Genomic DNA, 13023 nt, shown 5'->3' with positions numbered 1-13023 from the left:
CGTTTGTTCCTAATCTAGAAGACAAGATTTGAAATGTTCAAAAATCCATGTGAAGAATGCTGTGAAATAACACTGATCTCTAAAAGGCATTATTGGTGTAGTGGTTCAGAGAAACTCTAACACAAGGTAGCAGTTAATCTGAATTTATGTTAATTCAGAGCCTTTGATGTTTTAATGCTAGATTTGGAGACCAGCCTGTGTTTTACTTTATTCCAGTTTAAGTCTCTCTGCAAAATTCTGTGAGAAGACAGTTCTGAAACGGGTTTTGAAAGAGCTGTGGAAATCAGTCCTGAACAAAATAGAAAAACAAATCGTGCTTCCACCATTGACAGACCAAACCGTAAGTGTCCAAGCCATGATTCACACACATTAAAAACGTTTGCAATAATCACCTTGCTTAATCAGACGCCTGGTAGCAGTTTTTTAAAACTTCCTTCCAGAAAATTCCCCCCAAAGAGGAACTTGGTCACTACATGCAGCTTGCTGGGCACTTTTTCAGCAGAAAAGCTGGAGCAGATCTTTAGTAGCTGTTTTGCAAGTCCTCACTATTGGGCGAACTGCCTGCCCATCCTAGATTGGGGCATTCTTGCAGTGCATTTCATCAAGGCGGGGTGCAATGTAAAAGGCAGGATCCCTGGAAAAATCATGGAGCAGGTCCTCAAAGAATCAATCCTGAAGCACTTGCATGAGAGGAAAGTGATCAGGAACAGCCAGCATGGATTCACCAAGGGAAGGTCATGCCTGACTAATCTAATCGCCTTTTATGATGAGATTACTGGTTCTGTGGATGAAGGGAAAGCAGTGGATGTATTGTTTCTTGACTTTAGCAAAGCTTTTGACACGGTCTCCCATAGTATTCTTGTCAGCAAGTTAAGGAAGTATGGGCTGGATGAATGCACTATAAGGTGGGTAGAAAGCTGGCTAAATTGTCGGGCTCAACGGGTAGTGATCAATGGCTCCATGTCTAGTTGGCAGCCGGTATCAAGTGGAGTGCCCCAAGGGTCGGTCCTGGGGCCAGTTTTATTCAATATCTTCATAAATGATCTGGAGGATGGTGTGGATTGCACTCTCAGCAAATTTGCGGATGATACTAAACTGGGAGGAGTGGTAGATACGCTGGAGGGGAGGGATAGGATACAGAAGGACCTAGACCAATTGGAAGATTGGGCCAAAAGGAATCTGATGAGGTTCAATAAGGATAAGTGCAGGGTCCTGCACTTAGGACGGAAGAACCCAATGCACAGCTACAGACTAGGGACCGAATGGCTAGGCAGCAGTTCTGCAGAAAAGGACCTAGGGGTGACAGTGGACGAGAAGCTGGATATGAGTCAGCAGTGTGCCCTTGTTGCCAAGAAGGCCAATGGCATTTTGGGATGTATAAGTAGGGGCATAGCGAGCAGATCGAGGGACGTGATCGTTCCCCTCTATTCGACATTGGTGAGGCCTCATCTGGAGTACTGTGTCCAGTTTTGGGCCCCACACTTCAAGAAGGATGTGGATAAATTGGAGAGAGTCCAGCGAAGGGCAACAAAAATGATTAGGGGACTGGAACACATGAGTTATGAGGAGAGGCTGAGGGCGCTGGGATTGTTTAGCCTGCAGAAGAGAAGAATGAGGGGGGATTTGATAGCTGCTTTCAACTACCTGAAAGGGGGTTCCAAAGAGGATGGCTCTAGACTGTTCTCAATGGTAGCAGATGACAGAACGAGGAGTAATGGTCTCAAGTTGCAGTGGGGGAGGTTTAGATTGGATATTAGGAAAAACTTTTTCACTAAGAGGGTGGTGAAACACTGGAATGCGTTACCTAGGGAGGTGGTAGAATCTCCTTCCTTAGAGGTTTTTAAGGTCAGGCTTGACAAAGCCCTGGCTGGGATGATTTAACTGGGAATTGGTCCTGCTTTGAGCAGGGGGTTGGACTAGATGACCTTCTGGGATCCCTTCCAACCCTGATATTCTATGATTCTATGATTCTATGATCACTTTCATAGAGCATGTTTTAAAATGTTATTTGTGATGACTTTATTGCCTGTGGTGAAAATTAACAGCCAGATGATGGCTCGCCCTTTGTAGGTGTGCAAGAACAAGAGAGAACACAAGCAGCCAGCCACAGTGAGCATTCAATCACTGTACTATTTCAGCACAGATGCTAGCCTTCCCAGGAGGCTAAAAGATGGGGATGCAGAGTGAGAGCAGGCCTTGCATGCCCTTCCCCAAAAGCCTCCTGCTATATGATGCCTCATCACCACCCCAAAATGCAGCCACTTCCCAGCCAATGACTCAAAGCCACAGTCTGGCTCTAGATTTGTTAACCAGACATAGAGAAGTCCTCTTTGACGGCAGGGGAGGGGTTGCATTACCAGGATGACAGGAAGCGGGGAACATGGTACAGCTGGAGGAGGTTGTTGGGCTACCTAAAGCAGTAGTGAGGGTAGCCTGACATGATCCTCAATTGGGGATGCCATCTAGGGATACTGTACTTACAGTACTGGTGTAGGGGGGTCTGTCAAATTCTGGGTATACCTTTATGAGAAAGCAGTAAAACAATGACCTCAGACTTGTGAGATTTTTGCGGGGGGAGAAGAGGTAGTGTAATACAGAAATATTATTTTTGTTTGGTGGGGGGGTGTACGCGTAGGGGGGTTAATCTTGCATTTAATGAGTCTGCTGTCTTTTGTTACAAGTTAATCATTATATTGTTACAGTGTGTCCGGAGACGATGTTACTGTATATATTGTTTTGTTATTAAAACAGCTAAAAACACTGCCAGGGAGCCAAAAGTAAGAACTGAAGCAATTGCAATCACAGAGCTGCAGATGACATTTATAATATTTATTGGGTTTCAAATGTAAATTATATCTATTAGAACACTATGCAGCAGGGACGAGCTCAAATCCTAATGAAAAATTCTCTTGAATAAATGTAACCTTTTCTCTTGCACAGCTAGCAAATATAACAAAGTCCAAATCTCTCACTGATGACATAATTAATCATCACTTTCCAATAGCAACAATTAAAATTTTGTAAAGTATTGCGACATACTATAGACAAATAAAAGAAGGGGTTTGTACGTATGCAGTGAAAGTATTATTAAACGAGACTGCAGTTAAATAATACTGGACCGTAGAGCAGTCCACATCGTGGGTCTGTCCCAGAGCCACTGACCCCCTGGAAAATCTCAGTTTGGGCAAATTCTGTTCCCTCAGAAAACCCTTGACCACGTCTAATCACAGACTGTATGAGGCCAACAAGAGCCTGGTCAATTTCACAGCTGCTTATTGTAACCCTGTAGTCAGTGGGAAAACTGACAAAAGTCATGTCACATTGCTATTTGGTTAAGCTCTGGTGAAAAGACCTGCCCAGTTCAGGCAGAAGCCAGGATGGGAGGAGGTGGGATAGAACCTGAGGACCCTCTTCTGCCTCATCTCCCACCCAATTGTCATGAGGCTTTTGGATGGCAGTTAGGGTCCAGTGAGAGTGTGCACCTTCTCCTTTCCAGGAGCCAGATGAGTGTGGAGGCTTCTCATTTATCATCAACTAGCCAGAGGCCAAAATGGACAGGGACAGACCTGGATAGAAGTCCAACTTCAGCGTCCTTCTAAACAGCAGGGTTGGATTGTGCTGGGCCCCAGAACCTCATTGGTTTGAAATACCCCTCACACGCACCTTTAACATTGCCTCCTGACTAGTAGCTGTCTAGTATATTTTTCAAGCCTTGTTTAGCAGGAGCATAATAGAAGCAGAGAGATAAAATAGAACATATATGATCCGTAGTGGTCAAGGGAGGTAAAAATTAGTTACAAAAGAACAATGGACCAGTTTTTAAATATGATCACAGCACAACAGGTGTGTACAGTGCCTCACCATCTGTTAACTTCCAAAATGTAACTTCCCTAAAGTGATACACAGTATGATGGATAAGGTGCATAGCCACAGGCTGGTTTCATTTTTTGCTAATCTTATTTGTAATTAAATCATAGAATATCAGGATTGGAAGGGACCTCAGGAGGTCATCTAGTCCAACCCCCTGCTCAAAGCAGGACCAATCCTCAATTTTTGCCCCACATCCCTAAATGGCCCCCTCAAGGATTGAACTCACAACCCTGGGTTTAGCAGACCAATGCTCAAACCACTGAGCTATCTCTCCTCTCCCACCCCCCATCAACAATAGGATACTTCAAGGAAGTTTCTTCCCTTTACAGAGATGTGAATACCACTTCCCTTGCCAGAGGGTACAAGCACAGACACGCTGAAACAGAACTTGTTTTACAATATGCAGAATTTTTCTCTTACCATTCTGGCTGCCAATAAGCAGTGAGAATTTACGCTAAGTTTATAGATTTGAAAGTAAAATTTCATTAGTGGGGATACACAGAAACACAAAGACCAGTTTTGAAAATTGAGATCTTCTGGAAAGATTGATGAAAAACCATTCTATTGTCCCATTTAAGTTTAGCTGATTTCTGTCAGTTGGCTTTAATGGAAGCCAGTCATCTAGAACCACTCCTTGTTAAGCTGCCAAAAACCATTGGTAATTACAGTTCTTGGGGTAATTGTGCTGCAACAAATGTTTACAGTGCATTATAGAAGGATTCGAAGCAGATGGTTGTTTAACATAAAGGGGTAACATAAACCTTCTGCATCTTGCCAGGATTTGATTATTACAAAATATTGTTTTGTCTACATATATGCCATTCAAATATATTTCAACACAATGTTTCTGGTTCAATATAGAGATGCTTGGACTTTACACAAGTGAATATTTCATAGAAGTCAATCGGAGTTGTGTTTCTCAGGTTCTGCAGGATTGGGACCACTTTCCTCCACACTGACCTATATATTTCCAAATATTTTGCTTTGTCAACTGCATCAAAATATGACTTAATTGGAATTGAAGGTTTTATTTAACTTTTGATCTGCAGAATACTGAAGATAACCAATGTGATAAAGGCCTTTTCTTCAAAAAATGGGCAGCTATTTAACAATAGTAATGATGTTGAGATAAAAAGCAAAAGCTCTGTAGTGATGTTGAAAATTCTGTATCTTCAGTTTCAATTTTGTTTGTTTATAGGGGCCCCAGATGATATTTAGTGCCGCTAAAGATCTTGGACAATTGTCGAAGCTGAAGGTAAGTAGGTTAAATAAATCTACATATGTCCTACTGTAAGGAAAGAGTGGATAAACGGTGTGCTTACCCTCTTCTCCTCACTTGTGCTTACTGTCATAACTGGCCCATTGAAATCAAGGGACAGCTTGTGTGAGTAACTGCTCGGCAAAATGAGTAATGGTTTCACATTCTGTTTCTGCATATGCATTGCGCTGATCATTAGTTGCTGTCAGGAAAATATTCCTCCGATCTCCATATTGCACAAGCTACCAGGTGTAATATGGGTATTTTAAACCTTCTCCTGAAGCATTTATCATTGGCCTCTGTCAGTGCAGCATTGGCCTGAAGTTACAGGGCTACATGGATCTATTCCAGCATGGCAATTCTTAGTGTATGTTCCTGTGTATCATACACAGATCTTCACTGTAACTGTCTATTATTAACATAAAATTATCCTACTCCATGGTTTGCTGCAGAATTAGTCTTGAATAGAAATTGTGGACCATTACATTAGAACATCTGGCTTCCTCCTGGGACCAGCTTCAGGGAAAATAAAAATAGTACATGACCACTTGTAAATTTGTCCAGCTGATTGTCTACAAAGAATATAATGGTATGCTCTGTGCTTACTCTCTTCTACATTAAAATTCTACAGCACTCTGCTTCCATCGGCAGTAATTGGTGTTATGTCTTCATGGTTCATTTCTAGTATTGACAAGCAGCTCTGGCTAATGGAAAAAGGATTGGGTCTCAAACATTGGCAGTGAATATAAAAAAAATAATTAATTTATAAACAATCAGCACAGTTTTGACATCAGCATATAAACCCTCCTGAAATGTGCACAAAAACATGTGTATGTGTTACCACATACATAATATTGTACTCACATATAACAGCGTACGTAGAAAATAGTGTCACAGGAATGAACCATAGAATCATAGAATATCAGGATTGGAAGGGACCTCAGGAGGTCATCTAGTCCAACCCCCTGCTCAAAGCAGGACCAATCCCCAGCTAAATCATCCCAGCCAGGGCTTTGTCAAGCCTGACCTTAAAAACTTCTAAGGAAGGAGATTCCACCACCTCCCTCGGTAACGCATTCCAGTGTTTCACCACCCTCCTAGTGAAAAAGTTTCTCCTAATATCCAACCTAAACCTCCCCCACTGCAACTTGAGACCATTACTCCTTGTTCTGTCATCTGCTACCACTGAGAACAGTCTAGAGCCATCCTCTTTGGAACCCCCTTTCAGGTAGTTGAAAGCAGCTATCAAATCCCCCCTCATTCTTCTCTTCCGCAGACTAAACAATCCCAGTTCCCTCAGCCTCTCCTCATAAGTCATGTGTTCCAGTCCCCTAATCATTTTTGTTGCCCTCCGCTGGACTCTTTCCAATTTTTCCACATCCTTCTTGTAGCGTGGGGCCCAAAACTGGACACAGTACTCCAGATGAAGCCTCACCAATGTCGAATAGAGGGGAACGATCACGTCCCTCGATCTGCTGGCAATGCCCCTACATATACATCCCAAAATGCCATTGGCCTTCTTGGCAACTGTTGACTCATATCCAGCTTCTCGTCCACTGTAACCCCTTTTCTGCAGAACTGCTGCCGAGCCATTCGGTCCCTAGTTTGTAGTGGTGCATGGGATTCTTCTGTCCTAAGTCCAGGACTCTGCACTTGCCCTTGTTGAACCTCATCAGATATCGTTTGGCCCAATCCTCTAATTTGTCTAGGGCCCTCTGTATCCTATCCCTACCCTCCAGTGTATCTACCACTCCTCCCAGTAGAGTGTCATCTGCAAACTTGCTGAGGGTGCAATCCACGCCATCCTCCAGATCATTTATGAAGATATTGAACAAAACTGGCCCCAGGACCGACCCTTGGGGCACTTCACTTGATACCGGCTGCCAACTAGACATGAAGCCATTGATCACTACCCATTGAGCCCGACAATCTAGCCAGCTTTCTATCCACCTTATAGTCCATTCATCCAGCCCATACTTCTTTAACTTGCTGGCAAGAATATTGTGGGAGACCATGTCAAAAGCTTTGCTAAAGTCAAGGAACAACACATCCACTGCTTTCTTCTCATCCACAGAGCCAGTTATCTCATCATAGAAGGCAATTAGATTAAACAGGCTTGCCCTTGGTGAATCCATGCTGACTGTTCCTGATCACTTTCCTCTAAATGCTTCAGAATTGATTCCTTGAGGACCTGCTCCATGATTTTTTCAGGGACTGAAGTGAGGCTGACTGGCTTGTAGTTCCCCGGATGCTCCTCCTTCCCTTTTTTAAAGATGGGCACTACATTAGCCTTTTTCCAGTTGTCCGGGACCTCCCCGAGTTTTCAAAGATAATGGCCAATGGCTCTGCAATCACATCCGCCAACTCCTTTAGCATGCTCGGATGCAGTGCATCTGGCCCCAAGAACTTGTGCTCATCCAGCTTTTCTAAATAGTCCCAAACCCTATAGTTTTAGTCTCACTTGTATTTATAGTACCCTCTGCACAATATATAATGTACCCAACATTCTTTGCTATTACTCCTGCTCAAGTACAAACAGAATAAAAAGTTCCCTGTAAGTAGTTATTAAACAGAGGCTGTCACAGCAGCTGCGATGCTTCATCCCAACAAAAACATGCAAAGCAAAATAAATTGACCTTTTTTTTTTAAAACACAAGGTCAAATTGTGACACTGCTCCCTGCAAGGATGCTCAAGGGGCAAAGGACACAAGAAACCCTTTTCCCACCTTTTGTGCTTCTGTGAATATGACTTGGGAGTTCAGTCACTACTCCCTCACAGTGATCCCATGGATACAAGGTGCTTGATACCAGCATCATGGCCCATATACACCTCTATGCTGGCCACTAAATCTGGCCAACTCAAAGAATATAAGAACGGCCATACTGGGTCAAACCAATGGCCCATCTAGCCCAGTATCCTCCAAAAGTGGCTAGTGCCAGATGCTTCAGAGGGAATGAACAGAACAAAGTAATTATAGAGAGATTCATGTCCTGTTCTCCAGTCCCAGCTTCTGGCAGTCAGAAGTTTAGGGACACCCACATCTTAGGATTGCATCCCTGACCATCTTGGCTAATAGCTATTCTCCATGAATGTAGCTAATTATACGTTTGAACCCAGTTATAGTTTTGGCCTTCATAACATCCCCTGGCAACAAGTTCCACAGGTTGACTGTGTGTTGTGTGAAAACGCACATTCTTTGTTTTAAACCTGCTGCCTAATAATTTCATTGAGTTTATGTGTTCTGTGAAGGGTGTAAATCACACTTCTGTATTCACTTTCTCCACCCTATTCATGATTTTATAGACCTCTCTCATAGCCCCCCTTAGTTGTCTCTTTTTTTTTAAGCTGAACAGTCCCAGCCTTTTTAATCATTCCTTCATATGGAAGCTGTTCCATAGCCCTCATCATTTTTGTTGCTCTTCTCTGTACTTTTTCCAATTCTAATGTATCTTTTTTTGAGAAGGGTGTTACCAGAGTTCCACACAGTATTCAAGACGTGGGCAAACCATCCATGGATTTATATAGTGGTACTACGATATTTTCTGTCAGCTTTTTTTTGACAGCCACTGCATATTGAGCAGCTCTTTTCAGAGAATTTTTCACAATGATTCCAAGATCTCTTTCTTGAGTGATAACACCTAGATTAGACCCCCATCATGTCCTATGTATAGTTGGGATTATGTTTTCCAATGTGCATCACTTTGCATTTATCGCCATTGAATTTCATCTGCCATTTTGTTGCCCAGTGACCCAGTTTTCTGAGATCCCTTTGTAACTCCTCACAGCCAGATTTGGACTTAACTATCTTGATTAATTTTGTATCAGCTACAAACTTTGCCACCTCACTGTTTCCCCATTTTCCAGATCATTTATGAATATGTTGAACACCACTGGTCCCAGTACAGACCGTTGGGGGAGCAAGCTGTACCTGCCTCACTGGTGTGTGCTGCCAGGCTGCAGCACTGTCCTTCCTCACCCCCATAGTACTTGTTGAGGGACAAAGGGACTGAGTGACTCATGAGTAGAGCTGGTCGAAACTCTGAATTTCCTTTTTGTGGGAAAATTTTGACAATTGTTTTTGTTCTGATTGAAAATGAAAATAAATATTTTCAAAATTTCCTGAAAAATGGAAATTCTGAAAAATGTATGTTTTGGAAAATTCTCATTTTGAAATTTTGAATTTTATTTTATACGGTTTTTCATTTGTATATGTTTTAATGCTTATGTTATTTCATGATCTGTCTGCAGGAGCAGTGCATAATAGTTGATGTTCTATTTTTACTGTATTTTAAAAATGATTAAGGGCAGCTGCTACTTTAGGACTGATTGAAACATCTTTTTTAGATCAAAGTGTCTCCTGTTGCATTGCAAAGAAACAGATTGCCACGGATTTTAAAAATAAAATTAGCCTATTTCAACTGTATTGTTATGTTATGGCATGTCAGTAAAAGTAATGTATATTAGGATTACTGACATGTCATAAACAATATCATTTAAAAATGAAAAAAGATCAAATTCAAAATTAAATTGAGAATCTAAAACTAAATTTCAAAATTTTCAGAAATAGATTTTTTTCTCATGGGAATTTTGTTAACATAGTTTTATTAAATATTTCAGTTTTCACAATAATGGCATTTTCCATGAAAAAAAAATCAACCAGCTCTAGCAGTGAACACTTTCAAAGGGATTTCTATTCCTAAGTCATTTTGGCAAGTTGGGAAAATCCCAGTCAAAAGACATAACCTAGCCCTTACTGTACTGCCACAGATTCCACCCAAATCAGTGTATTACATTAGCAAATTAGCCTACAATATCTAAAAACGTCTAGACTCTTCATTTTTTACATGATTTTACATTTGTTTTATTGATGTTCTCCACTCTGTACCAACTTGCCATGGTATGGTGGTATTCTTGGGCACAGAAACATTCTCTTTATCAGAGAAGTTAAAGCAGAGATAAAAGAACAGGAATGTAGCACTGAACCCATTCTTTGTATTCTCAATATGCAGGTAAATCTTCCTCTTCCAAAGGAATTCCAATGATTGATTCTTTACACATTCAGCTACCTCCAGGAATATTACATGTAAAATGACAATGAGCTTTTACAGCCATGCCAGCTGTAGTACAAATAAAACATCTTTCTATGTGGGATAAAGCAAAAGGGCAGACTTTTGCCAATGGTTGCCAAAAGGTTGATTGTTTTTCCTCTCTACACCAGTTTTGAACAGCTTAAGAAAGAAGCAGTTTTCTGTTTCTCAACTGTGTAGGACATGAAATGCTAACATGATAAAAAAGCTTCTGAGTTTGGTTTTTATGCCAGTCAGTTTCTAGCCAATACCAATACTGGCATTTGAGTTTTGTAGAAATGTGGCAATTTGTGTTTCTTTGAATAACAGCCCAATCTGATACAGCAATTAAAATACAGCCTAAGTAAATAATGAGCTGTTGATTTCACAAAATATTTTTCAAGAATACAAACCTCTTTTTGCCTTTACTTAACTTTCCTTCCAATCAGACTTTTGTTTAAGTTTGGGCTTCTGCCAAACACCAATTTACAGTCAAATTTCATTAGTAAAACATGGAATTTTAATGGCATCCATGAGTATTCATCACATTTATAACATTTAATCAATTTCCTTTACAGAACAGAGAAACAACTTGTCTTTTCAAAATAATTGGAAACCACTTTACAGATACCCTAGCATTAAATTTCAGTTTTTCTTTTCAATTCTCATTTTCAACAAACAATGGAATAGCTTTGCGTTGTAATTTATTTTAAAAAACAAGTCGAAGGGTGAATGCATCCTTGCCAAATGTAGATGTTTTTTAAAAAGGCAAGAGAAGCAGCAAGACTTGCTTTTCCTTATAACAGCTACGATATTACCATGTTTTTCAGGACCATGTCACTCGAGAGGAAGCTAGAAGTTTGACATTGAGGCAATGTGCAACAATGGAGGTAGCACTAGCTACAATTAAGGTACAGCTGTATATGTCCTGTGAGCCTATATTGTGTGTCTGAATGAGCAAATATATGATTGAATTGTTCGCGGTATGAGCTAGATTCGAGCTGGCCCTGTGTGAGTGTACAATGGTGTGACAGGGTCATAAAGATCCTTGCCCTCCTGTCACAATGTGCTTGGGGAGCACAGACATCATGCAGGGTGGTGCTAGGCTCTCCAAGGTGGGCTGAACACAAAGCTTTGGTTCCCAGGCCCCACCCACCCACCCAGAGCTGGCCAACTGCAGGCAGAGAATGCACTGCATCCATTAAAGTGGTAGCCAAGCTTTAGCTCTTTATTATCTTCCCATGGAGGCCTGGAGTTAGTCTGGATGAGTCAAATAGGTTGAGCTCTCCGTGTGCTGTAGCATGGCCCGTCTATCTTCCTCAAAGCCAGGTTGGGCCTCACTGGCGCAGTCTACCCACGGTCCTGCAAACGTATATGAGAAAGGAAAACACTTCACAGCCTGTTGGAAGTCAAGGCATTTTTCTGTTGTACAACGTACTATTTTATCCACAAATGTCCAATTAAATTTGTCTCTCTACTTTTGTATTCACCCTCTAATTAACTGCCACCTGTACATTATTGGATTTCTTTCAAAGATGCCTTTTAATTATTCTATACAGTGGCCCCTTTTCAGTGAAACCAATCACATTTGTCAGGCAGCTGTTAAGAACACAACTGAATCAATTAATTTTGTGCGTTTCCGCTGTTGCCGGCACCCAGTGCCGAGAGGCTGAACAACAGCTTGAGTTGGTTCGTTACCCGGTGTGCTACACCCAATAATCACAACGGGGTGGAGAAGCAGAAAAGTTTATTTGCAGCTGCAAAAAGGTACAAGGAGAATAAAATCTCAAATCCTGCACAACAGAGCAGGAAGTTACACAGGCTTTTATACATCCTTTTTCCCAGCATACTTATCCAATAGCAAGCTGCCCCAAGTATCCATATAGCCAGCCAATCCAGTTCCCAGCTAGTTCCCTGGTTCTCTGCATCATTTGTTAAACTATACATAAAGCTGCTTTATTTAGCATTGTTCTTCCATATCTCCCGTTTGGCCTTGCTTAGTTTCAGGCAGTCTGACTCTGCAACATATTGTTGCAGATTCTCAGCATAAGTGCTGTGTGTGCCTCCAGGTGGGGGGGCCAAGGACACTTGGGCCTAGTACGCAGAGCTCTGCGAGTGCCTCCAGGCAGGAGGGGGGGGCCAAGGACACCTGGGCCTAGTGCGAGGGGGCTTCATTGACACTCGTGGTCTTCCATCCCCTCGAGTTACCTAGTGGCCATGCCCCAGTGTCTCCAACACCACAATCGACAAGATAATTATTTTAGCAAAATCTGACTGTTACAGTAAATGCTTTACAAGTGGAGTTTTTTATGGTAACCAAAATATTGTGCACAAAAAGGCTATTTTTCCTGTAGAATGATTCTATCCAATCCCTACATTTTAGCAACCACAATATTAACAGAAGTAGAACTTATTTCACTGGCAAAGGACAGAGTACTTTGCACTTTTAGTATACCTTCCAGAAGAGGGTCTCAGAATGCTTTACAAACATTAAAGACCCCCAACCCCCTCCCAAGTAGAAACTAATATTGTTATCCAGGGGTGAAAGTAACATTAAGCACTTACTGGTACAGGGGCCCAGCTTCAGGCCCCAGGAAGGGGCGGGGCCTCAGGCGAAAGAGATGGGGCCATGGGTGGAAGGGGCAGGGCTGTGGGGTTCAGCCTCCCCCAGCCAGCCCATCCAAGCTGCCTGGCCTGCACTGCCCAAGGCTGTGGCGGTGATTTAAAGGGCCCGGGGCTCCAGCTGCTGCCATGGTAGCAGCAGCGGTGGTCAGGAGCCCCGGGCCCTTTTAAATCGCCAGCCCTGGGGCAGCTGCCCCTTTGCCCCC

The 13023-nt window shown here is 42.2% G+C and overlaps 1 protein-coding gene across 2 annotated transcripts in view; it reads left to right on the top strand.

Moving 5' to 3' along the window:
* UNC13C (unc-13 homolog C) overlaps nt 1-13023 on the top strand; it is a gene marked incomplete at its 5' end in the record, with an annotated part of 390158 nt that overhangs the window by 333146 nt on the left and 43989 nt on the right. For both annotated transcript variants that reach the window (XM_084641195.1, XM_084641194.1), the window contains 3 exons: nt 217-340; nt 5069-5125; nt 11026-11106. In XM_084641195.1, coding sequence (XP_084497321.1) covers nt 217-340; nt 5069-5125; nt 11026-11106 — 262 coding nt within the window. The remainder of the gene's footprint in view (nt 1-216; nt 341-5068; nt 5126-11025; nt 11107-13023) is intronic.

The sequence above is a fragment of the Lepidochelys olivacea genome, assembly GCF_965140295.1.
Source record: "Lepidochelys olivacea isolate rLepOli2 genome assembly, chromosome: 10".
Classification (NCBI taxonomy): domain Eukaryota; kingdom Metazoa; phylum Chordata; order Testudines; family Cheloniidae; genus Lepidochelys; species Lepidochelys olivacea.
This window is presented reverse-complemented; position numbering and strand designations above follow the sequence as displayed.